Source organism: Vipera ursinii (assembly GCF_947247035.1).
Source record: "Vipera ursinii genome assembly, chromosome: 2".
Taxonomy (NCBI): domain Eukaryota; kingdom Metazoa; phylum Chordata; class Lepidosauria; order Squamata; family Viperidae; genus Vipera; species Vipera ursinii.
The window spans coordinates 703104-729272 of record NC_139513.1 but is presented as its reverse complement, the minus strand read 5'-3'; the positions used below and the strand labels follow the sequence as shown (position 1 = coordinate 729272).

General features: G+C 52.7%; 1 protein-coding gene across 1 annotated transcript; it reads right to left on the bottom strand.

Moving 5' to 3' along the window:
• Positions 1 to 420: 420 nt before the first annotated feature.
• On the bottom strand, positions 421 to 26093 carry RGL2 (ral guanine nucleotide dissociation stimulator like 2; the record flags this gene model as incomplete). The annotated part of the gene is made up of 18 exons (XM_083353226.1): positions 421 to 1341; positions 2592 to 2706; positions 3331 to 3549; positions 9533 to 9662; positions 9741 to 9833; positions 9948 to 10069; positions 10181 to 10216; positions 11003 to 11077; positions 11150 to 11233; positions 20421 to 20505; positions 21805 to 21908; positions 21994 to 22209; positions 23059 to 23341; positions 23813 to 23872; positions 24092 to 24297; positions 24407 to 24502; positions 25213 to 25858; positions 25951 to 26093. The coding sequence occupies 18 exons, from the start codon at positions 26091 to 26093 to the stop codon at positions 1136 to 1138; spliced, it is 2919 nt and encodes a 972-aa protein (XP_083209352.1). The 3' UTR covers positions 421 to 1135.
• Positions 26094 to 26169: the final 76 nt, after the last annotated feature.

Genomic DNA, 26169 nt, shown 5'->3' with positions numbered 1-26169 from the left:
TTTCTGCCCCCCCTCGTAGCCTCATCATCTTATTTATTTTATTTTATTAAATTTATATACCGCCCTATTCCCGTAGGACTCTTGAATAGGAAACATCTGCAGGGAGGGAGGGAGGCCTCCCCTCTTAACCCCACTAATTAAGTTAATTAGGGAGAAATTCATCTTTTCATTCTGGAGCGCCCCCCCCCAACTTTGCAGCCCCTCGGCTGAACTTTGACCCCCCCCCTTTGGGTCCCAGGAGAGATGGGGAGGGGTCCCTGGTCCCTCCCAGCCTTTTCCTCCCTGAAAGGGGCAGAGCCTCCCGCCCGCCCCCGCCCATCAACCGCCCCCCCTGCAGTGTGGGCCTGCCTGGGGGTGGGGGGGCTGAAAAGGAACGGGTGGGGAAGTGTGTTTAAACCCCCCAAACACTCCACAAATACCTTATTTACACCAAAGGTTTCATTGTGTATTCTAATTTTCACCTTTTTGTTTTTCCACAGCCCTAGTGACTTAAATTCTCTCTCTCTCTCTCTCTCTCTCTCTCTCTCTCACACACACACACACAGTTCTCTCCTACTCAGCGGAGACCCCCATTCACAGCAACTGCTGCAACCATCCAGTCACTTATCCGGAATAGTATTGGCTTGCTTGAGCCGGGGTGGGGGGTGGGGGGGGCTGGACTAGAAGACCTCCAAGGTCCCTTCCGTCTCTATTCCCTTCTAAAAAAAAATCTGCTTAACTCCAAATCCTCCTCGCCCCTCAGCCAAGGCCACCAGATCCGGGAAGATCCCCAGATGCCCCAGATCTAGCAGCCCCCCCACAACCATATTTGTGTCTTCAGCTGAGGCTCTGCTGAACAGGCGTGCAGGTGTACAAACACACACAGACACACAGACACACACACACACACACACAGAAACTCTTCTTAAAGGGGCAGCAGCGAAGGAGTCACCTGAGGCCTTTCCAAGAACTGCCTGCTCAGCCCCAGGGCTGCCCCACACTCCGAAGCCCCCTCCCTCTGGGACAGCGGAGACCCCCAGACGCTTGCAGGGCCCGGGATGCTGCTGCCCCCCCACTTCATGTCCAGGGTGGGGGCCCCAGGCCTGACCCGTCAAAGCGCCATGCGTGGCCCCCCTCCAGAGTTCGCCCCCCCCGGTCAGAAAAGTGCTCGAGCGATTCTGCGGCCGGTGGCTTTGATCTTTGGGAAGGTGGCGCAGATGTCCATCTCTCTGGGCCGGGGGCTCCTGGGTGGGGGGGTCGGTGGGGGCGTCTTCCTGGGGGCCCCCTTGGGCCGGAGCAGGAAGTCCAGGCTGAAGCCGTTCCTGGCATAGAAGACGTTGGCCATGGGGGGGAAGACCAGCTCTGCGGGAGAGAGAGGGGGGTCAATGGGGAGAGCCCCACCAGGAAGGCCCTGCCCTCCTCCCCAGCACCCCTGGACAACCCCCCCCCAGTCAAGCCTCCCCTCCCCCCCTGCAACAGACCAGCTCTGTAGCACCCAAGCTGTCATGATGTAGGCCAGGCCTCTTCCACAAGTTCCCATTCTCAGACCTGGATTTGAACGCAGGACCTCGTGGTCTCGGGTGGGCAGAGATAATTGCTTTAGGGAATCAGGTTGGAAGGGACCCCAGCACGCCTCGCACTTTCTTTCCTCACCCCCCACCCCTATTATTTAATTTGATTACTTAATTTCGTTGTGAGTTACACAATGACAATGACGATATTCCATTCCATTCCATTCTGTTCTGTTCTATATTCTGTTCTGTACTATCCTGCCCTATCCTACATTCTATTCTGTTCTGTCCTGCCTTATTCTTCATTCTGTTCTGTTCTGTCCTATCCTATCTTTTATTCCATTCGATTCCATTCTGTTCTGTTCCGTTCCGTTCCATTCCATTCCATTCTATTTTATTCCATTCCATTCCATTCCATATTGTTCTATATTCTGTTCTGTCCTATCCTGTATTCTGTCCTGTCCTATCTTTTATTCCATTCCATTCCATTCTCTATTCTATTCCATTCTGTTCTATATTCTGTTCTGTCCTATCCTGCCCTATCCTACATTCTATTGTTCTGTTCTGTCCTGCCCTATCCTACATTCTATTGTGTCCTGTCCTGTCCTATCTTTTATTTCATTCCATTCCATTCCATTCTCTATTCTATTCTGTTCTGTTCTATATTCTGTTCTGTCCTATCCTGCCCTATCCTACGTTCCATTCTGTTCTGTCCTGCCCTCTTTTATTCCATTCTATTCTCTATTCTATTGTATCCTATCCTGTCCTGTTCTGTTCTGTTCTGTTCTGTTCTACTATTCTACTCTACTACTGTATTCTACCTTATCCTGTCTTCTCCTATCTTGTATCTTGTATCCTGTAACCTGTATCCTGTATCCTGTATCCTCTATTCTATTCTATTCTATTCTATTCTATTCTATTCTATTCTATTCTATTCTATTCTATTCTATTCTATTCTAATTCTAATTCTAATTCTAATTCCAATTCTCTTCTCTATCTCTATCATAAAGGGCCTCTGGACCAACCAACCCAGGCCCTCTTCATGGGTCAGCCAGGCCAGTCCCACCAAGAGGATCCCACCCCCCACCCCCAAATACTCACCTCGGCCGTCCGGCAACAGCTGCACCAGCTCGTAGTGCTGGGCCAGATCCTGGTCCTGGTTGTGTTTCTCCAGCACCTTTGCCACCACGGTGGGTGCCTTATCCTGGCTTGTCACCTGGGGAGGAACACGGACAAAGGGGCTCAGCCCACCCGCCCCGCTGGTGACTCCCCCCACAGGCAGAATTGCCCCCCAGCGCTTGCCAAGCGGGATCGGCACCCGTCCCGTGCTCGGGTCTAGCCTGTCTGGCTTCAGCAGCCTTTCCGGGGACCTCCAAGTGGAATGGAGACCCAGTCGGTCGGAGAAAAGGCCCAGCCCCACCTCCAAAACCTGGAACTCAGGCAGGATGGACTGAGAGCTGAACGGATGGTGGCTTGCTCAGTTTTAAATAAAATTAGTTGCTTTTCATTACTTGCGTGTCTGGCTGAGGGATTCTGGGAGTTGAAGTCCACAAGTCCTCAAAGGGCCAAGTTGGAAGGCCCCTGAGCTAGACCTATCCAATTCCTGCAGCCGTCCTTTATATGTTTCACATAAATTTCTACTCAACCTCTTTTTTACGTCGTCATTCAAAAGCCAATAGGTTTAATTAGCAGAATCCACACACACACCCCTCACAGCACTCTTAAAAAGATGCCTCATCTCTCGAGCTGGGCTCCAGCCCTTCTCCCACTTTCAACCCAGTCCAGGGGTGGAGAGGGGGGGTTTCCTGACCAAGTTCCCCACCCCCCTGGCCGCACTCACCAGGATGCTCTTGTAGAGGGTGCCGTTCTGCAGTGCCATGCTGACCCGGATGATGCAGCAGTCGGAGGGGGAAGCACCCCCCGGGTCGGGGGCCTTGGGGAAGACTGAGCCGCAGGAGGCAGAGCGCCGGTGGCCCTTGACAAAGGTGCCCCCCGCAGCAGGGAGGGGGGCCAGGCCATCCCCGGGGGTGTCCAGGGCTGAGACAGAGGGCCACTTGCCCTACGGGGTGGAGAGGGAGCGGAGGTGAGGCTGGGAAGGCAGCAGGCACCGGCACCGGGTTTGAGGGAAGGGCCCCGCGGCCTCCCGGCCACAGAGATTCAGCGGGGAAGCCGTGTCTGCCCTCCTGCCTAGAAAAAGGGGGCCGGTGTCCCGGGCAAGAGACTGGTCCTGGGAACCCAGGAGGGTCCCTTCTGCCCATGTTACATGCATGTTCACCCGTCCATCCGTGTTGGGGACCTCCTTCCTCCTTTATCATCCTCCTCCATCTCCTCTTCCTTCCTTCTCCTTCCTTCCTCCTGCTCCATGGTCTTATCTTCCCCCCTCCTTCCTCCTTGTGCTGCCACCACGTGGCTGTTTTGGGGAAATTACAATATGCTAATGTGGGCAGCCAGACCTCCTACCCTATGATGTATTTCGTCTCCCCTCCCCTTTTCTGGGACGGACTTCCTCCTTTTTTCTCCCTTGAGACTCTCCTTTATAACCGGCAGACACATGTGCAGATGCTATGAGTCATTACCGCCTTTTGACCTTGGGAATACCATCCAAATATCATCTTAACGCACCTCATTGCTGTAATCTACTCTGCATGCAAATAAAGGTATTTTTACATGATAAAAGATGTTTCCACGAGTTCTGCTATCTGGAAAGGGGCTGTTAACAGTGATAGCATCTGCTTATACAGACCAAGCGCAGAGGTCTTAAAAAGGGGATCAATCACAATACATCAGCTTGATCCAGAATAGTCAAAAGGCGTTAAGAAATAGTGCCTGCCTGCAATAAAAATGGAGATGATTTAATTTGCCATTCTCCAGCTGAGTCTGCAAGAGGCAGAGTCGTGCTTGTAGGATTTGTGCTTCTGTGAACTGTTGTCTCTTCCTATCTTCCTGAGGAGACCAGCCAAAAGGCATGTTAAAATCTTACTGCCTCTTTTGCCATCGAATTTCTAGCCAGCGTTTTAAAGTAATTTGGAGAGACTTTGAAATGCAAATGGGTTTCTGCTCAGATCTACTTTGAATTTTACAAATGTTCCTAATTGTAAAGACAGATTGTTTGTTTGTAATCTTCAAGCCTTGTGAAATCAAATGCAAGATCAAAATTTCCTTGTCTGTCTTTTCCAAACTGCCTTTCACCCAAATTTGACTGGGAAGATCAGAGATATCCTGTGTTGCAAACCCAATTTGTGTTCAGAGCTGAATTTTACTCAAAAAGGGAGAAAAGTCTGCCAGTCTTGCTAAACTCCCCTTGTTTAACATACTTCTGAGAGCAGCCATAAAAGGGCCATAAAACAATTAATTGCCTTGGTAACCAAGTCCCTGGTTTACTGATGAGTGAAAGAGGTCCCTACCCTTGGAATGCAGAAGGTAAACAGTAAGCTTGGATTTATGTTAAGCAGGCAACTACCTCTGGTGGCCAAACTGAAAGGCTTGTACTGTCTGCAAATGTAAACTGCATGTGAAGCTTGTATAGACAGAGAAAGATATTGAGTCACACATGATAAGCCATGAAAGTATCTTTATATGGAAAAACAAGTGATTTAGCTAACAATCCTAAAATATATGTTTTGAATCTCCAGAAGGGAGATTATTCAGCAAGCCTACAGTTAAGTTACCTGTAACTGAAGGCCTAAAGCAAAGCAATCCTACCCAGTCCCACTAACTCTAAACAAAGGAACAAGGAGCAAATTAACCTTCGTCAACGGCACAGTTTACAGCCTACGGTTGACACTCTTAATACGGACAGGCAGTTCCTTAAGAGTTCCAGACCGGCTTACAACTTGTGGTCCTAAGAAGAAACAATTTGGCTGACCTTGTGTCCAAGTGAAGGCTAGGGGCAATAACAGGCTTGTATTTGCTCATGCAGAACAGCGCACTCCCCAGTGGCTGATCTGCAAATAACACGCTTGCTTCCAAACAGCGACCTCTAGTGGTCAAAGGGTGAACTTCGTTGAAGTACCCACTTACGCAAGCAGCACCTTGGTGGCTGCTCAGCAAACAAAAGGCTTGTCCCCAAGCACGTGTAGAGTGCCTCCTAGTGGCCAAAGGGTGAACTTCCCTGAAGTCTCTAACCACACAGAAGGCGTCCCCTGGTGGTCAAAGAGTGAAGCTCACCGAATTAGTTAAAAATACCTAGGAAGTTTCTGTATCTGTCCTAGCCATGGCAGTTGATGAACTAAACTAGCAAAGAGATCTCCTAGTGCAAGATGCTAAGAATAAGGCAGAAATCCATATTGCTGAACTGCAGGAGACCAGATCTCATAGATCCACATCAACTAAAGTTACAGTACGCTCTGCTAGGTCCTCTCGCTCCAGGGCTTCAACGATACATGACAAGTTGGTAGAGGCCCATGCGCTTGTAGAAGAAAAGAACGTGCTTCTTTCCTTTGCCAAAAAGGAAGCAGAGGTGGAATCCCAAATGAAGATTCTGCGAAAGGAAAGGGAAAAAGCAGCCGCCATAGCAAAGCTAAGGGTCTATGAACAGGCGATGCAGGAAAGCACTGATCCAGATTGTTCCATCCCAATAGAACTGGAAGATCCGATGGAACGCACTAGTCAATATGTGCTAAAACAATGTTTGCAACGATGCAGAGCCATCTTCTCTACTTCTTACGAACAATGCTGTCCTGACTCACCACACAGAGACCCCAAAACTGCAAAGGCCTGCAACCCTTCAACACCACAACCCCAGTGCATCTTTTGTGCTTCCTACGAACAGCACAGAAGCCCCACGCCTGCAAAAGCCTGCACCTCCTCAGCACTACAACGCAGGTGCGTCAACTGTGCTTCCAATGAAAAGCACAGAAGCCCCACGCCTGCAAAAGCCTGCACCTCCTCAATACTACAATGCAGGTGCGTCAACTGTACTTCCTACGAACAGCACACAGACCCCAAGCCTGCAAAAGCCTACACCTCTTCAATGCCACAACACAGGTGCGCCAACACTTCAAACTGCATCACCTCTTGCCAATGTCAACGTAACTTCCAGCAATGGACAACGGTTGAATCGACTGCCAGCACAAGCCTTAAGGATTACACTGCAGCTGAATGCTCTCGCAACATCATTCTATCCTGGTACACATCCCCCTTATTCACCAGAGAACTTTCACACCCAAGGGGTCTCACAAGTTTCTTTGGCATCAAGGTGTGAGGGGTCAGACCGTTCTGACCATGCCAGATACATGATCCGCCGAGAGCTCCTCAACTCTAGCCTCTCAAAGTTTAATGACCATCCAGAGACCTACAGATCCTGGAAAGCAACCTTCAAAGCTGCTATTGCTGATCTCAACTTCAACACCAGGGAGGAACTTGATCTACTCATAAAGTGGCTGGGCCCAGAATCTGCAGATCGTGTTCAAGGACTGAGAACAGTACATGTTAACTCCCCAGACGCGGGTCTTGCTGCTGTGTGGGCAAGACTTGAACAAACCTACAGAAGCCCAGAAGCATTAGAGAATGCCTTATTCGAAAGACTACAAAACTTTCCGAAGATAGGCAACAAAGACAATTACAAGCTTCAAAGACTAAGTGATCTCCTCATGGAAATAGAATTGGCAAAAACAGACCCACGTCTATCTGGTCTGAGCTACCTGGATTCCTCCCATGGTGTCAATCCAGTGGTGTCAAAACTGCAGGAGGAATGGACACGGCAAGGCTCAGACTACAAAGAACACTATGGTGTTTCTTTCCCCCCTCTTCTCATATTTTTGCATATTTTCATCAGCCAACAAGCCTGGAGAAGAAATGATCCCAGCTTCAACTACGGTGAACCCAGTGTGCCTGCTCCATCATCATCATCATCAAGGTATGTTAACACAGCAGCTCAACACAGAGACTCACGTGGAGCTGTGTCTACAAGAAAAATGGACATCTCACCTCCTGTATCATCTCCTCCTCAATGGAGTGATTCAGGTGGTGGCATCTCACATCCTGTACCATCTCCTCCTCAATGGAGTGATTTAGGTGGTGGGGACGAAGATCCTAATCGTCAGTGTCCTATTCACAAAAAACCTCACCCTCTTAGAAAATGTCGTCAGCTTAGAGCAATGACTGTACAAGAGCGGAAAGAGGTTCTTCAAAAACTTGGAATATGCTACAGGTGCTGTGCTTCATATGATCATTTTGCTAAAAATTGTAAAGCCTTTGTCAAGTGCACAGAATGCGATAGTGACAAACACACTACAGCTATGCATCCTGCTCCACTTCTAGGCAATCCACAGCAACCACCTGTATCCAACCCTGCTTCAAATCATGGTGGGGAGCAACATGGCGGGGATGAACAAAGTCACGCTCCAGTCACAAAGGTCTCATCTTCACCCCAATCTCCAAGTTAGAGACCTTGTTCTGTTTAAGGACCATCAAGCTCAAGAATCGAAAGGCACCAAAAACTTTCATCAGACCATCGCAGAACTTGTCTTGCCTTTGCCCCTTGAAGACTGAATTCGTCGCCTTTCCTGGTTGGATCCTGACTCCAAGAAGAAAAGTTATTTGAACTTTATCTAGACTATTTGAGGCCTATAATGACTATTTGAGGCCTATTGTTCTAATATGTATGCATGTTTATTTCTTATATTTCTCAAGTTTTTATTCCTTATATCTCTCAGGTTTTTATGACAACAAGCAAACTACAAACGTGTATTTGCATTTGAATAACTACCGTTATATGATTTTATATGGTGGTATTATGAAATACCAGATGGGGAGTGTGCTGCCACAACGTGGCTGTTTTGGGGAAATTACAATATGCTATTGTGGGCAGCCAGACCTCCTACCCTATGATGTATTTCCTCTCCTCTCCCCTCCCCTTTTCTGGAACGGACTTCCTCCTTCTTTCTCCCTGGAGACTCTCCTCCTCCATAACCGGCAGACACATGTGCTCCTCCATAACCGGCAGACACACATGCAGATGCTGTGAGTCATTACTGCCTTTTGACCTTGGGAATACCATCCAAATATCTTAATGCACCTCATCTGCTGTAATCTACTCTGCATACAAATAAAGGTATTTCTAGATGATAAAAGGTGTTTCCATGAGTTCTGCTATCTGGAAAGGGGCTGTTAACAGTGATAGCATCTGCTTATACCGACCAAGCGCAGAGGTCTTAACAAGGGGATCAATCACAATACATCAGCTTGATCCAGAATACTCCTCCTCTTCCCTTCCTCTTCCTTCCTGCTTTGTCCTCCTCCTTCTCTTTTCTTTCTCTTCCTTCCTCTTCTTCCTCCTCCTCTCTTCCTCTTCCTCCTGTCTCCTTTGGGTCAGGAAGATACTCCCCCCCCGGAGGCACACACACACACACCCCAAGGCTTAGCTGGAGGCACAGAGCGTGGAGCGTCCCAGAGGCTGCAGCCAAAGGAGCTGGGGGTGGGGTCTGGATTCAAATCTGGCCACCGGTGGCCGTTGAGGGAAAGGAGATTTTGGCATTTCTTGGCAGAGGAGACCAAGTCCAAGCCTCCTCCCTTTTGCCCCCTCCTCCCCCGTTTCAGGATTTGGGTGTCCCTAAGCCCCAAAGGGGGACCGAGGGAAATAGGGTTTCCTGTTTGATCAGGGGGCTGGACTAGAAGACCTTGGAGGTCCCTTCCAGCTCTGTTATTCTGCGAGGCAGAAGCTCTGTTCCGATCTTCACCGCCTCCCCCAAGGGTGCCTCATGGAAGGAGAGAAGTGGCCCCCAAAGGACCCTTTTTTGTCCCTTCAGACTTCCTTCCATTTCATGTGTGAGTGTGTGTGTGTGTGTGTATGTGTGTGTGTCACAAAGCCCTGGGGAGGGGGCTCTTCGAAGCCCGTCATATCTTGGAGCCCAAACAAGAGACCTCACAAGAGGAAGAACCCCGCCTTCTTTGTGACTGTGCTTTGATATAATACTGAGGACTAGAAACTTGGGGAGCAAGTTGGATCAGCCACACCTGACTCTTGAGGCCTTTGGAGGGGGCATCCCTTGGCTTCCCCACAGAAGGAGCAGAGTGGAAGGGGGGGCAGTCCCGAGTCTCACCTGGACCGGCTGGGGGGGGCCCAGGGCAGTGGGGGAGGCAGCCGACGGGCCCAGCAGGCCGGGAGAGATGTAGGGGGAGCCAGCTCTGTCCCAGGGCAGGGGGGCACTCACTCCCAGCGAGGTGATCAAGCTGCAAAAGGAAACAACTGGGGTCAGCGGGAAACGGGGTGGGGATGGGGGCAGAGACCCTCCCCCTCCCGGTCCTTACTCTGTGCAGCGTGTGATCACCAGGCTGGGCTTGGTGGGCTTGGTGGGGGCCCCTCCCTCGGTGGGGGCCTCAATGGCGCAGGAGAGCTGGTAACTGGAAGAGGGGAGAAGACGAGGGTGTGAATCAGAAAGGGGGAGACGGACAGGCAGCGGGGGTGATGCTAGGCCCAGCCCCTCCCCCCCTTCCAGAGCCCCCCCCTGCACCCACCTCTGGTCCTCGCTGAGAGGGGGCAGGCTCCGCAACCATCGCTGGAGGGTCCAGTCGGGGGCCAGGGCGTAGTTGCGGCACTTGGCCTGCAGGAGGCGCAGACGGGTGAGGGTCTCGAACTCCTGCCGGGAAGGAAGGAGGAGAGGAGAGGGGATCGGAGGGGGGGTCCTTCTGGTGGGAGGGGGCAAAGGGGGTCCCCTACTACTACTACTCCACCCGCCTGGGCACCTTACCTTGCGGTGCTTCTCGAAGTTGATGTAGCCGCTGGTCTGCAGAGGGAAGCGAGGGGGGCTCAGTCAGACCCCAGACCCAGCCCTACACCCACACACACACACACACGCACACTCCCCCCACCCATTTCGGAGAAGGGCTGGGAGGCCCACAGGTCACTGCCTGACCCCCACTCACCAGGGAGCTGAACCAGTTAGCTGAGCCCCACCACCTGCACGACACACACACACACACACACACACACAGATCTGGGCTGGGTGGCAAATGGGCCAGTTGGGTGAAGCTACAATTGTGTCAGAAAGACAACACAATTTGAGGACCCCTGAGGTGTCTGACTGGCAAATGTCCCCCCCACACTCACACACATCTTCCTCTGGGATTCCCCCGCCCCCCAGTGCAAACTCTGCCTGTCGCTTGCTTTCCGCCCAAAGTTAACTCTTCCCCGGTTGAACTGCCGTCTCCACAGAGCTGTTCAAAAAACAAGGGAGAGAAACTGAAGCCCAAAAGGAGGGGGGGTCCCAAAGACCTTCCAACCGGCCCTCCGCTTCTCCCATAATCCACAGCACCGTCCAAGGTGGGGGGGCAGGGGGCTGGCAGGCTGATGCAACGCTACACACACACACACATACACACACACACACATATCTAGGCTTGCCATGTTTGGCTTAGGCCCACAAGGCAACCCTCATGCTTCGGGCGCCCAACAGGTGTGCCAGCTGTGCTGCTGATGCCCTCCCTCCCCGGGCTGCAAACCCCTCCCTCAACCGCCAAAGCCCCCCCCTTGCTAAGGGTGGGGAGCCCCAAAGACCCTGGCTGGCTCTGACCTGCAAACGGGTGGGGGTGGCTGCATCCAACATCACCAGGTCCTTCAGGAAGGTGCCCAGGTAGGGGATCACGCCCTGCAGAGACACCCCCAGGTTGAGGACAACTCAGCCACCCCGCCCCCTCCCCAATACCAGCCCCCCCCTTACCGTTGGGCGCTGCTCCTGCAGCCTCCGCTGATGCCTCCGCTGGGGCAGCTCGGCCCCTCCCACCGCCGCTCCAGGGCCGCCTTCCTGGGGGGGCACAAAAGGGAAAGAGCTGGGGGGGACAGGAGAGGGAGGGAGGGAGGAGCCCCCAGCGGCCCCCCAAAACCCACAGGAGCCCCTGTAATGCAGCACTGAAATGGGGAGGGGGGGCACGGCAAACGTCCAGCTTACGTCCGCCATCCAGCCCAGCCTTGAGGGCCTGGGACCCGTCACCCCCTGCTAGAATGCAACCGGGAACAATGGGAGTTGGAATCCAAGGAGGGGGGGAGGCACCCGTGTCGGGGGCTGGGGCTAGGAGTGGGCTCGCACAATCCGTCAAGCTAGGAGGATATTTTCCTTTCTTCCTGAAAACGGGTATCAAGACGGAAACCGATTCATATTTATATATGATTTATCCGTAAGAGTCTCGGTACATATGTAGCATACGTGTTGTATATGGCATGCTTAGTGTGTGTGTTATATGTGTGCACACTTTGGAGAGCAGGCAGCAGAATTCCACTGTCAACATGGGCTGGTGTGCCCACAGTAAAAAAATGTCAGTAAAGGTTATATTATCTATTGCCTAAACCAGGGGTAGGCAACCTTGGCTCTTTTATGGCTCGTGGACTTCAACTCCCAGAATTCCTGAGCCAGCTTGGCTCAGTTTGGAAACCTCTCCCTTTCCCCTCAGCATGGCTGGCTCAGGAATTCTGGGAGTTGAAGTCCACGAGTCATAAAAGAGCCAAGGTGGCTACCCCTGGCCCTAAACACAGGCTTTAAAGCCCCGTTTAGCCAAATGCGCACAAACAGCCCCTCCCCCGCAAAGCTGCTCTCTCTATCCTCCTTCCCCCCCCCCTCCACCCCACTCTTCACCCCAAAGAGATGCAGATTTGGGGCGTTGAGCCCGGCCATTTCTTTATGCAAGGGGGTCGCACCGGCAGCGGATGGGCTCTGTTGCCCGCTAGGTACAGCAGAGGTCCCCGACCCCTGGGGGCTGTGGACCCCCACCGGGCTGGGGCACGTGCAGAAACCAGTCTGTGCAAACAAGCGAAGGGACCCTCTGTGAGATGCAGGCAACACCCAAAATCAACACAAATACATACACACACACCCTCCAGTCTGTGGAAACACCCTCTTTCCACGGAACCAGCTCCCTGATGCCCAGAAGGTTGAAAGCTGCTGACACAGGATGAAATCCTGGGAACTGGATCAGAGTTTATTAAACGCCAGACAAACAACCATGCAGGAAACAACCCCCAAGCCAAGGTCAGGTTAGTCACTGTGGTGAGATGGGTAGAACAGAACAGAACAGAACAGAACAGGACAGTACAGGACAGAAGATAGGATAGCATAGCACAGCGTAGAAAATAGAACAGAATATAGAATGGAATGGAATGGAATAGAAGGAATGAAAGAATAGAATAGAATAGAATAGAATAGAATAGAATAGAATAGAATAGAATAGGGGCTGGAAGAGACCTTGGAGGTCTTCTAGTCCAGCCCTCTGCTCAAGCAGCAGAACCTATACCATCTCAGACAAGTGACCATCCAGCCTCTTCTTTTAAATCTCCAGTTACGGAGCGCCCACAAATTCTGGAGGCAACTTCTGTTCCACAGGTTGATCGTCCTCACCGTCAGGAAGTTTCTCCTTAATTCCAGGTTGCTTTTTTTCTTTGGTCAGTTTCCAACCGTTTCTCCTCCTTCGCTCTGGTGCTTTGGTGAACAACCTGCCCCCCCTCTCCTTCCTTGTGGCAGCCCCTCAAATACTGGAAATCTGCTATCATCTCTCCCGTTTCTTCTTTTCTTTAGACTGGCCAAGCCCAAGTCCTGCAGTCCTTCTCTGTATGTTTAAGCCTCCATGTCACTGCACTTTTTTTTTGTTCCTCAGAAAAGTTCATTTCTAACTGTACATTTCCCCTGCTCTCTGCACCTGTTGTGATAACTTATCTGGTAACCATAGCGAATCCCATATGACTAGTTATGTTATGGTTTCAGTCTGTTGAGTGCGCATGTCTAGAAAAAGTTCTCACAGTTTTTTTCTTTATTGTCTTTCACCTTTGCTGTTACTGTGTTACGTTACGATGTAGCCAGCTAGCTCTCTTTATAATATATATTTAGTTTTTTATATTTTTGTAATTAAAAGGTATTTAGTAAGATTATGCGTGTTTTTTTTATTACCCTCCTTCATGCACATCATACATCCTCTGAAGCATGGTCCTTCGCCCTCTACAAAGGTGATTTATACCTTGACATTTTGGTAGCAGAGGATGGTTTGATTTATGTTTTAGAGATGCATGTTTCTGCGGCTGTTATCAGTTAGTTAGTGCTAGCGAGGCAGCGGTGATTAACTGCTGAAACATGTCAGGAAGGAAGCCACGGCTAAAAAGGAGTCTGTCTGTGGGGCATCTCCCTTCAACTTTAAGAACTCCGATCGCTTCAGCCACACGCCTTGGAGAAGACGCACCTGCTCCTGTCGACGATGCAAGGTCAGTCACTCCTTTTTCTACTTTTCCAAGCTCCCTGGCAGCTGCTTTTGAAAATGTTCACACTCCAGGGGCTCAAGATGAATTCCAAAGGCTTGGAGCGAAACCTAAAGTTCAGCCGAAGAAAATTCCTTCTGCTCCTTCAAGCCCCAAGCAAACTATGCGAGATAGGGCTATGCAAGGCTACTGTGAACAAATTGGGGTATTTGAAAAGCGTTTGCAGCAGGCAAAGGAATATGTGTCAATGGTTCAGCAATATAAGAGGAATTATGAGCAAGAACCGGCCATAATGCCACACCCACAAGAAGAAGCCATATTGCCTCCTTCTTTCCCAAAGCCAAAGTCACGCCCATCATTGAGTGTCATGCCAGACGAATGGGAACCAGAGGCTCCTATGTCACATGACTATGGGCTGTCCCAAAGGCCATACAGAGCCACAGTGATGCCTGAAGCAAACATTATAGCACCATCTACTGGTGAAGCTGCATTAAGACATGAATTGGAGCTCTCACTCTCGCAACTGTCCATGCAGGAATCTTTGCTCAGAGATACAAGATTTCTGCCGTTATCTGAGGCTCCAGCCCCTGATGGTGCTAGGGTTCCTGTTACTATTGCTTCTCCTGTTAATATTGCTTCTATGCAAGTCCCTCTACCTGGCAGAACACAGCCATATTTAACCCACATGCAATTGCCACCGGGTTCTTATATGCGAAGGCCAGTGTTATTTGCAGGTTATGCTACTACACCAGCCCCAGCGCCAGTGCCTCCTGCTGGCCAGGGTGGAATAGCAGCTCAAATACAGTCACAGCCAGCACCGATACTACCGGCAGATTCAATGCAACTGCCGCATGTCCAGGCACAGGCACATACACCACTGGTGCCCCCTGCAGGTTATGGTCGGATTGCACAACCTGCACAGCCAGTACCTCAATTGTATATTCCTCATCAAACACCTTCTATTGTACCACTGGCTGGTGATTCAAAATTAAAGAAGTCAGGACAGAATTACAGGGCATGGGTCAGTGAGGTTGGACTTTTGCTACGCAGAGAAGGTACTCACATGATGGTGTTTAATCCTCCTGCCCAGCCATGGACTCCTGACATATGGGACTTGGATAATAGAGCATGCACAACATTATTGATGTCAATGGACACTGAATTGCAGCTCACGTTTTCACAAGATGCAACTGCCCAACAGATTTGGACTCAGTTAGAGACATGTTATCGGCCTACATCAATTGAGTCTACATGTTTACTTTTGTCTGAGTTCCATGGTTCCAGATTAAAACCTGGTGAGCATATCGGAGAACACTTAACTAAAATGAAAGGAATAAGAAAAGAGCTGGGTGAAAGAGGCTATCCTATTGATGACTTTCAAATGATCAGCATTATCATTAACTCATTAAATTATGAATGGAAAGATGCTATTTCTAAGATTAATCAAGTGTCTATTGCACAACGCACAGTGGATCATGTATGCAGAATTTTAACTGAAGAAGAGGCACTTATGCAAGCCACGCCACATTTAAGGGAACCACCTGCATCAAGAGCTCCTGCGAGGCGTGCCTTCCGTGGAAGGACCTACGTTCCAAGGATGCCAAGATGCTACATCTGCAATCGTGTGGGACATGCCATACCTTGACAGGCCTTGGATCCTCTCGGTTGCTCTTCTCTGAATTTTTTCCTGAACTCTCAACGTCTTTTTTGTGTTTCATTTCATAAACAATTAACTAATTTTATAAACAAACAAATCAATCCCCACGGAGAAAACACCACAACTGTTAGGGCACGTTACCGTAGGCAACATGGAAATGGAGACTCACGAGAGTCGATTTACATATTTCCTTTATCTATGAGCCAGCCGTGTGCTGCAGCTGCCAAAAAAGCCAACACAGTGCTAGGCTGCATTAACAGAGGAATAGAATCAAGATCACATGAAGTACTAATACCACTTTACAATGCTTTGATAAGGCCACACCTGGAATACTGCATCCAGTTTTGGTCACCACGATGTAAAAAAGATGTGGAGACTCTAGAAAGAGTACAGAGAAGAGCAACAGAGATGATTGGGGGACTGGAGGCTAAAACATATAGGGAACGGTTGCTGGAATTGGGTATGTGTAGTTTAAGGAAGAGAAGGCTCACCCTTCTCACTCTCAGGGGCTACCACAAAGAAGAGGGAGTCAAGCTATTCTCCAAAGCTCCTGAAAGCAGGACAAGAAGCAACGGATGGAAACTAGTCAAGGAGAGAAGCAACCTAGAACTAAGGAGAAACTTCCTGACAGTTAGAACAATTAACCAGTGGAACAACCTGCCTCCAGAGGTGGTGAATGCTCCAACACTGGAGGTTTTTAAGAAGAGACTGGACAGCCATTTGCCTGAAATGGTATAGGGTTTCCTGCCTGAGCAGGGGGTTGGACTAGATGACCTCCAAGGTCCCTTCCAACTACTTCTTCTTCTTCTTCTTCTTCTTCTTCTTCTTCTTATTATTATTATTATTATTATTATTATTATTATTATTATTATTATTATTATTATTATGTTTCATTTTGGGGGAGAAACCCCTGCAGTCAATTCCAAGACTCTCTGACTCTTTGCCTAACCCCCCAAAATATCAATTTTGACTGAAGAAATTCCTCGGATGGGTAACAAAATGCTTCTCGGTTTAACGAACTTCGATCCAGTCGCCCAGATTTAGACTTTTGAGATATTTTGGCCTGGATGACCGAGCCTTCATTCACACGTCACCTACAGGAATTTAGCCAAGCAGCTGAGGTTTTTCTCCATGGGAATTGATTTATTTGTTTATAAAATTTCCATAGCAACCATCTCACTGAAGCGACTAACCTACCTTTCTTGGTTAGGCCGTTTGTTTCCTGCTTGGTTGTTTGTCTGGTGTTAATCCCTGTTTATCTGGGCGTTGGCTGTTTGGAAGGGATCTTTTTTGGGGGTATTTTTATTCTATTTTTATTTTTATTTTGGGTATTTAGCTTTCCTGCCGTCTCTTCTGAATGGCGAGCGAACACGTTTTATCTCCGTGCGACTGTTGGGGGCCAATTTGTCGGAATGCCAACCTTGCAGGAATTCCCTGCGGTTTTTTAGATTTAGCTTGTTCTAGGATGCCTATAAATGCGTGTGTGCGTGGGTATATGCACAATTCTGTATTTATTGATTTATTTTTGTCATATTTATGCAGTGTGCACTGGGGGGGGTGATCTTTCTGAGAGCTGCATGCAACGAAATTTCATTTTGATGGACGCCGATTGGTGTACATTCGAAGTGACTGTAAATTTATTATTCTTATTCTGAATATTATATTGTATCATTAATTAGTTGATGTAGATGTTGAAAATTCAAATAGATAAGAGGTGTATCCTGAACGTTAGATGTGTGATGAATTGTGATAAAGGGAATTGGGGTCATTTAAAATTTGGAAATTATAAATATTAAATGTTAAGTTTAAATATTAATGGAAAATTAAATATTGGGAAAAACACATCAGGTCATTGATTGTCTAAAAAGATTGAATGTTAAAACAGCTAGGATATATATAAACTAAAAATTATTGATAAATGTAAGCAAGTTATCTTTTATTTAATTGATATAATTAGAACGGTATTAATTTAAGTAAAGGTAAAGGTTCCCCCGCACATGCGTGCTAGTCGTTTCTGACTCTAGGGGCCGGTGCTCATCTCCGTTTCAAAGCCGAAGAGCCAGCGCTTGTCCAAGGACATCTCCGTGGTCATGTGGCCGGCATGACTAGACGCCAAAGGCGCACAGAACGCTGTTACCTTCCCACCGTAGTGGTCCCTATTTTTCTACTTGCACTTTTACATACTTTTGAACTGCTAGGTTGGCAGAAGCTGGGATGAATAACAGGCGCTCACTCTGTTACGTGGCACGCGGGATTCGACCCGCCAAATTGCCGATCTTCTGATCAACAAGCTCAGCATCCTAATCCACTGAGCCACTGCGTCCCTTATTAATTTAAATATGAGATGGTAAATACCAATGGGAAAAGAGAGGAAACATTTAATGTAATAGTTTGAGATTTGTACTAAGGATATTTGTATGTTATTGAATTATTGACCAACTCAGCCGCCACGTTGCTTTTCAAATAGTGAAATATGCCAGCATCAAGTTCCCTTCGTCCAGTGCGCTCCCACAGGGAGGGTCTTCTCAGGGTGCCGCCAGTAAAAGATTGCCGGCGGATAACACCAAGGGAGAGGGCCTTCTCAGTGGGTGCGCCTGCCCTCTGGAACCAGCTGCCCGTGGAGCTTAGGACTGCCCCCGACCTTTGCTCATTTCGCCGGGACCTGAAGACCTGGCTCTTCGAGCTTTCCGGCCCAGGCCGAGAATTTTAATTGGGGATTTTATTTTTTTAGGGATTGATTTAATCTTTTTTAATTGTTTTTAACTTTTGTGTCGATCTTTGTTTTAAATACCCTGTAAACTGCCCTGAGTCCTTCGGGAAAGGGCGGTATATAAATCCAATAAAATAAATAAATAAAATAAATAAATAAATGTAAAACTACAAAATCAATAAAAAAAATTTAAAAGAGTTATTATTCTATATGGTCAGGTCTGTCCACAGGCTAAGAGATTGAGGAGTTTTCATTGTGTCTTTTGATTTCCACTTGATGCTCATTTTCAGGCCTTTATTGAGCCTTGGTGGAGCAGTGGGCTAATGCCTCCTTAAGTAACACAAGCTGCCTGCAATTAGTGCAGGTTCGAGTCCCACCAGGCTCAAGGTTGACTCAGCCTTCCATCCTTCCCAGGTAGGTAAAATGAGGACCCAGATTGTTGGGGGCAATAAGCTGACTGCCGCTTGGGGGTGTGTGAAAGCCCTAATAAGCAGGCATATACATAGAATGAAGGCTATTGCTAAGCACATTGATTTGTGCTTTAAATTGTAAGCCACCCTGAGTCTTCGGAGAAGGGCGGGATATAAATGGGATTAAAATTAAAATTAAATTAAAAAATGGATACACACACTTGCCGGTCTTCTGCCTGTTTGTCCTACACAAGGGGTGTCAAACTGCCAGCCTACGGGCCAGATGCATCACACCAAAACCGTGCCCACCCCTTTGCCGGCAATGGGAAAACGTCGTGACATGTCACATGACGTTTGTGAGTTTGACACTCCTGTCCTACACAGTGGCTGTTCCCATCCTTGCACTGTACGTTGTAGATGGCTCCCGTTTTTTCCTCGGGCTGCTGGATGTTTTTTGAATTATTTAATGGGTTTTAGTTGGTTGATGTGTTATGATGATGCCATGCCGTTGCAGGCGACTTTTTTGTTTCCAGGATATTTTCAACGTACGGCAACGTTACTCTTTTCATAGCTCATGCGGCGGTTGTGTCGTAGGGGTGTTGAATGGCCAGGCACCTTTTGATAAAGGTGTGCGCGTAGCCCTTTTGCTGGAAAATGGCGGTCCGTTTCATTTTTGTATGTGTGTTCTTGGTTGCCCCCGTGTGTTTGTGCTTGTCCGAATAATGTTCTTATGAAGTCTCTCTGGTGGGGTTGAGTTGTTAATTTGTTACAAAATTCCTTGGAAACAAAAAGACCCACACAGATGGGAAAAAAGGAGCTAGGATTTCTCCTTGCCATCAGCCAACGCCCGGATAAGCAGGGATTGACCCAAGACAAACAACCAAGCAGAAAACAATGCGGCAATGAAGTACTTACAGAGGACAAAACCACACTCCCAACAAGACTGACACCTGTCGTATGAAAACAGAATGCAAACCCCACACTCACTAGCACCGAAGGTGTGACCTAGTGCGGTAACACAATGTCCGCAAGCAAACAATCAAACTCAGAGAGCACCGAGGACTCCATAGTCCAGTCCTTAGCCCCAGAGATTCTCTTCCATCGGCAACACACAGATAAACGTGCGTTAACACCAGACAAACCATCAACCATAAAACAACACAGGAAGTGGACTTCCCTTGTTGGAAGGTCACAACAGGAGATCACGTGACCTTGGGACACATAGACCGTCGTAAATATGAACCGGTTGTCAGGTGTCTGAATTTCGATCAGGTGATCCCAGGGCTGTTCCAAAGCCCGTAACTGTGAGAAACGGTCTTTTTCAGTGCTGTTGTAACTTTGGATGGTCACTAAACTGTCACAAGTTGAGCACTGCCTGTATAAGGAACTGCCAAGGAGAAAGTCACGCTGCCACTGACAGTGTCCTGCCAAGCTATGCTTTATAAATGGGAAGCAGACCCCACACACCCACTCGCACCAATGACGTCACCTAATCGGATGACAAAAACACCTTGCAAGCAAACAGCCAAGCACTCAGGACTCTCCAGTTGAACCCTGAGCTCAGGACTTCCTTGGCTGAGGAATTCTGGGAGTTGAAGTCCACAAGTCATCAAAGGGCCAAGTTTGAAGACCCCTGCTCTAAAAGAAGGCAAATGACCAGCTGTCTGCAAGGAGTATAAATCTTTCCACTCCCCACCAGGCAAGACAGAGCCGAGGAAGCTCCTTGGGTGAGAAGCGAAATCTCTTCAAAGAGACAAGATAAGTCCAGCGGCCTCTTTTGCAAAAGCACCTTTCGGAAAACCGCGGACTGGGCGACGGGGGAACCGCCGTAGACATTCCCTTGCTGAAATTCCTGGGTGGAGGGGGGTGGGGGTGGGAATCTGCATCTCCAGCCTGTCCCACCCCAGGCAGCAATTGCACCCCCAACTCACAGGCCGGGGAGAGGGCAGGGAAGGGAGAGCCATGGGGGGGGGCTTACCTGGAAGAGGAGCTGGCGGCTTTGGCTGTAGTTATCCTGCTCCGAGCAAAGGGCGCTGAGCTCCTCGTAGCAACGGGAGGAGTCCCTGCCAAGCAGAGGAGAAGCCTGATTTCTTTGAGGGGGGGTAGGAGGACCACCACCACCCTCAAACCCCTCCCCCCCACCCTGAGATGAGGTGGACCAGCCAGGTCCGACGGGAACATCTGGGTCTAAAATGGGGGGGCGCTCCCGGGGACACAGATCCCATCCTCCACTGCGGCTCTCGGAGGCAGAGGATCTGGGCCTTCCTGGGATGGCACCTGCTTCCCAGGGGTCCCGTCTTCAAATTCGTGGGGGGACATTTAGGCTCCCCCCCTGCCCAGCCTTTTCACGGCTGTCAATCAAAGCACCTTTCCTGGTATACAAGCGGGTTTTGCATTCCGGGTATTCCTCGACTTACGGCTACAGCTGGCTAAACCAGCCAGTCGTTAGGCGAGTTGTGCTCCGTTTTACGACCTGTTCACCACTGTCAGGTGTTCTCCCTGAAGTTCAGTGGGTCACGGGGTCATAAAGCGAATCCCCCCCGACGACTTTGACTGTCGGAAGCCGGCTGGGAAGGTCCCAAATTGAGGTCACGTGACCGCCGGGAGGCTGCGACCGTCGTAAACGCAGGCCAGTTGGACAGGCGCCTGGACCCTGATCGCGTGACCCCGGGGAGGCAAGTACAAAAAACAGCCATCGGTCGGGGTTCGTTTTGTTTTTCTCCAGGGCTGTTGTAACTTGGTAGAATCACTGAACGGGTAGTAAGTCAAGGGCCACCTGTGCTGCGGCACCTCTAAAGCAACTTCAAGGGGGGGATTACACATAACAAGCAGCACCCCTTTCCATTTTGGCCGGGGCCCTTCCAGTGGTGACCTCCCCCAGCCCTATAATGATAATGATGATGATGATGATTAATTGGTTAATTGGTTAATTGTTTGCACTATCAGGAAGTTTCTCCTTAGTTCTAGGTTGCTTCTCTCCTTGACTAGTTTCCATCCGTTGCTTCTTGTCCTGCCTTCGGGCGCTTTGGAGAATAGCCTGACTCCCTCTTCTTTGGGGCAGCCCCTGAGATATTGGAGCACTGCTACCACGTCACCCCTAGTCCTACTCTTTATTAGCTGGAAGGGACCTTGAAGGTCATCTAGTCCAACCCCCTGCTCAGGTGGGAAACCCTAGACCGTTTCAGGCAAGTGGCTGTCCAGTCTCTTCTTAAAAACCTCCATTGTTGGACCGTTCACCGCTTCTGGAGGCAGGTAGTTCCACTGGTTAATTGTTGCAAGGGGGAAGGGCCTCTTTCCCCCCCCCCACAAGCCTGGGGCAGGGCAGCGAGGGGCAGCCCCTTCCCGACCCCCTTCTCACCCACCTGGAGGTCTCCTCCCAGGTCCTCTTCAGCCGGTGCAGAGGTGTGGACTGCAGGGCGGAGACCACGGCGTAGAGCGAGGAGAAATTGCGCAGAAGGAGACACTCCTGGGGGGGGCAGAGAGAGAGAGGTGGGGAGAGTTTGGGGTCCCGATCCCCAAACCGTCCCGGGGAGGGCAGGATCAGGACCCACCTCGGCCACGCAGATCCACTTCTCCAGCAGCCGCGCTCGCTGGGCAGCCCGCAGCCCCGTGTCCCACAGGCAGGAGAAGATGACGGCGTTGGCCACGAGGTTGAACTGGGCCACGGTGGCCCGGACGGTGGGGCAGGCCCCCTGGTGGCCCTTCTTGTCCCGCTGAGACCAGGCGGAGCCCAGGCACTCGTGGGGCACCAGGCGCAAGAAGAGGTCCTGCCGGGGGAAACGGCCAGAGACGGGGGTCACCGGGGACCCGTCGTGTCCCTCCCCACCCCGAAACAGACACAGCAGGAGCCACAAAGGCGAACGAAGTCTATCGTTGCCTTCGCTTTCATCTAACCAAGATCCTAGTCCACGTGGAGGAAAAAAATACGCCCGAAAAAACACGGCCGACGCTAACGGCCGGAGAGCTAGCAAGGGTCAGTAGAGGTGGACCCAAGGACCCCTCCTCTTTTGAAACAGCGAAGCTCTTCCATCCCACCACTGTGGCCGCCATCTTGACTTTTTTGACCAGCAAGCACCCCACGAAGACTCCACCGGGGCAACAGGCATATTGCCAAGACGCACGCGCGCGCACACACACACAAAGGCAAGTTGCCTCGAAGCGAGAGGAGCAGAAAATAAGTAAATAAGTAAAAATGAGCGACAGTGAGGAGGAGGAGAAAACAGTATGGAAAAAAATGGCAGGCCAAAAGGAGGCTTCTGGGAAGCCTGCAATGGAGGCACGCAGCCACCAGGTGGCGCTACTAGCTCTGCAGGAAAAAAAATACTTTCTGCTCTTCCACAGAGAAAAATAAAGGGGGGGGAGCAGCTCAGCCAGATGGGGGGGCTGACCCCCCCACATAAGCCACTGCTGGCTGGCAGGGCGCACCCCAAAATCACCCACCTCCTTAACACTGTGCCAGGTGAGCCGGCCAGCATGGGAAGGGGCCACAGCTGGAATGGGGGGGGAGGGTTTTGCAGGCAGAGCCCCCTCCAGCACGGGGAAGGACCACAGCTGGAATGGGGGAGGGGGTGCAGGCAAAGTCCCCTCCCAGCCCCTGTTCCCCCCCCCCCACTCACCGCATCCTGCGCCGTGAGGTGTGCAGCCACGTCTTCGGCCTGCAATCCCAAGATGTAGTGGGGGTCGGGGTCCCCGTCTTGGGCGGGGCCCTCCCCTTCTCTGTGCCGGGCGGCGGGGGGCTCTCTCCCGCTCGGGGGGTCCGGCAGGCTCTTCTCAGGCCCCGGCCGGTTTCCCCAGGCCCAGTGCAGCCAGATGACCAGCTGTTCCCGCAGCAGGGGCTCCAGCCCCACGAAGTCCTGGGGGTAGCCGTCCAGCCAGGAGCAGAGCAGGGCGGCCAAGGCTCTGGCAGGGGGGGGAACAGAGGAGTGATCAGGCCTGGACCCCCCACCTCAGCTGCGAGCAATGGGGCCAACTCCCCTGGGAGGGACGATCTTGCTGAGCCAGATATTCTGGGATTGACTGCTCCCGATGCTGGAGGCTCTGCACAGCCTCCAGACAAACAGCTGGTGGGTGCTCTTGGTCCACCCCAGCTTTGCGCCCCAGACGAGGGGCGCAAAGACCACCCAACCCTGCTGAGGGGGGGGGGAAATGCAGTGGGACAGGCTGTCTCCCCTCACCCTCCGTGGAGCCCAAGCCGAGCCCGGAAATGGCCCCTGCAAGGGAGGATAAAAGGGCCTGATCCAGAACAAGGGTGCCTCTGAGCATGGCAGTGCCGGCCCACCCTGGGAAGGAGAAACCCCCAATTTGACCAGTGGTAGGTGGGGGGGTTGGGGAGGGACGAGGGCCAGAACGGGGGGGGGAGGAGAAACTCACCGCCGCAGCTCCTCCGTCTTTTGGGGGCCGCAAGCATTGGATCGGGTCACCGCCTGGAGCCTTCCGGTGGGTGGGGAAAAAACACGGAGCAGCTTCAGAAGCCAGAAAGACGGGCCGAGAAGCCTTCCCGTGCGACCTTCCCTACAGCCCTGCGAGGCGGGCCGGGCTGACAAAGAAGGCGCGCAAAGCAGGCGAAAGGGTGTCTAGGGACTGCTCCCCACCGGCGGCAGCCCTTGGGGGAATCCACCCTCCAGGGACCCCCGACGCCCACCCACCCACCTCTCCAGCAGGAGCTCCAGGACGGCGGAGGGCCCGGCGAAGCTGCGGTAGGTGGCCAGGAAGGCCGGCCGGTAGCCCGCGTCGCCGAGGGCCGGAGCCTCCAGCAGGTGCCGCACCAGGCGGGGCAGCGAGCCGGCCTTCAGCGCCCGGGACTGGACGGAGGCGGCGCCCTCGGACGGCTCGGCTCCTCCGGACGCGCCTTCGACCTGCCGGAGGAGGAGGAGGAGGAGGAGACGGTGGGACGTCGGGAGGGGAGGAAGCGGCGGCCGGAGTCCCCGGTCTGGTCCTCTCCCCGCCGCCCGCCGCCCCACTTACCCGGCTGCCGGCGCCACCTCGGGGCCCCCCCGGCGCCCGCGCGCTCACGGTGTAGACGGCGCCCTCCTCCGCCTCCTCCCACGAGGTCGACGGGGCCTGCGGGGGAGGCGGAGAGGAGGAAGAGGGCAGAACAGAGCCGGCAGGGACCTTAGAGATCATCTAGTCCAGCCCCCTGCTCAAGCAGGCGGCCGGGAGACCCCCCCCCGCCGCCGTCCCCGCCGCCCCCTCTACCTTGGCGGGCAGGCAGTACCAGCGGGTGCGCGTCGGCGGGGCTCCCTCGCCCGCCGCCCCCGGTTCCAGGCAGCCCCCCAGGCGGAGGAGGCCCTTCATGGCGGGCGGGGGCGGCGAGGGAGCGGGGAGGGGGGAACCGCCGGGCCTCGCCTTGCCCGACAACCTGCCGCCGCCGCCGCCGCCTTCCGCTTCGCCACTTCCCCAAACAGGCCGGGCCGCATTCCAGCTGCCGGGCCGCGGCCGACGCCGCCCTTGCGGGACGCGGCTGCAAGCGCGGGGGGGAGCTCGGCGCGCCCGCCCCGACGGAGCCCCCCCGACAGCGCGGCCCCGAGGTCGGCCCGGCGCGCGTCAGGCGGGCGCGGCGGAGGGGCAGCCCGTGGCGGGAGCGGACGGAACCCCCCCCACGCCCTCCCCGGGACCCCCCCGCCCCGTTCCCGGGACACCCCTCCTCCTCGTCCCCGGGACACCCCCCCTCGCCCCATCCCCGGGACACCCGCCCCGCCCCGGGACCTCCCCCCCGTCCCGTCCCCGGGACACTGCCCCGTCCCCGGGACACCCCCCCCCCCGAGGCTCACCGGCTGCGCGTCCGGCGGGCGCCGCTGCGGGGCGTCGGGGCTGCGGTTGCGGACGGCTCGGAGCGTCACCGGCGCCGCCTGGCCCTCGCCGGGCAGCAGGAGTTGCAGCGAGCGGCTCAGCATCCGGACCCGCCGCGCCTCCGGGAAGGGCTCCCCGGCGGGCGGGCAGGCGGGCGGCGGCGCTTCCCGCGGAGGAGCCTCCTGGCCCGCCCGACGGAGAGGAAGGGGGCGGCCGGGCCGAGTCCCGCGCAGGCAGGCGGAGAGGGAGCGGAGAGCCCGGCCGGGCCTTTCCCGGGAAGCGGCGGCGGCGCGGAGGAGGAGGTCCGAGGCCGGATGAAGCCGGCCGCGCCCAAGCCCGGAACTGGATCCGGCTGAGCGCGGAGACGCGGCCGCACGAACGTCGGAACGGCTGCTAGGCGGTTTCCTTCCTGGCCGGGCGATCCCTCCTCCGGCTCGTCCTGCCCGCCGGAGCCGAGGGTGGAGGCGATGATGGGTGCTGTAGTCCTGACGCTGGGGAGGAGGGGTGGGGTGTCCGATCCTGCCCCCCCACACCCCCGAGTCGGGAAAGGGCAGAGTGGGGATGGGGGACCACGCAGAGAGCCTCGCGGAAGCCCCCTCCCCTCCGCTGCCAGTAGCTCGACCGGGGCTTTTTTTGTAAAAGAAAAAGGTGCCGGGTTCTGCGACAAAAAAAGCCCTGAGCTTGACCATCTGAGTTTAATCTCGGTTAGTTGCGCCAACCAGGTCAGTTCCAGGGCCTGCCAGAGATCTTTCAGGCGGAGTTGCAGGCGGGAGTCCCACTGGTGTGGTGTGCCTCCCTCCCCCCCCAATGTAATCTCTGCGAGGACCGGAGAACAGGTGAACACGTTGCCCGGTATCCCCATCGGGTTGGGACTACAGCACCCCTCATCCCCAGCCAGAACCAGCTGGACCAGACCTGGGCATTTAACCATCTCCAGG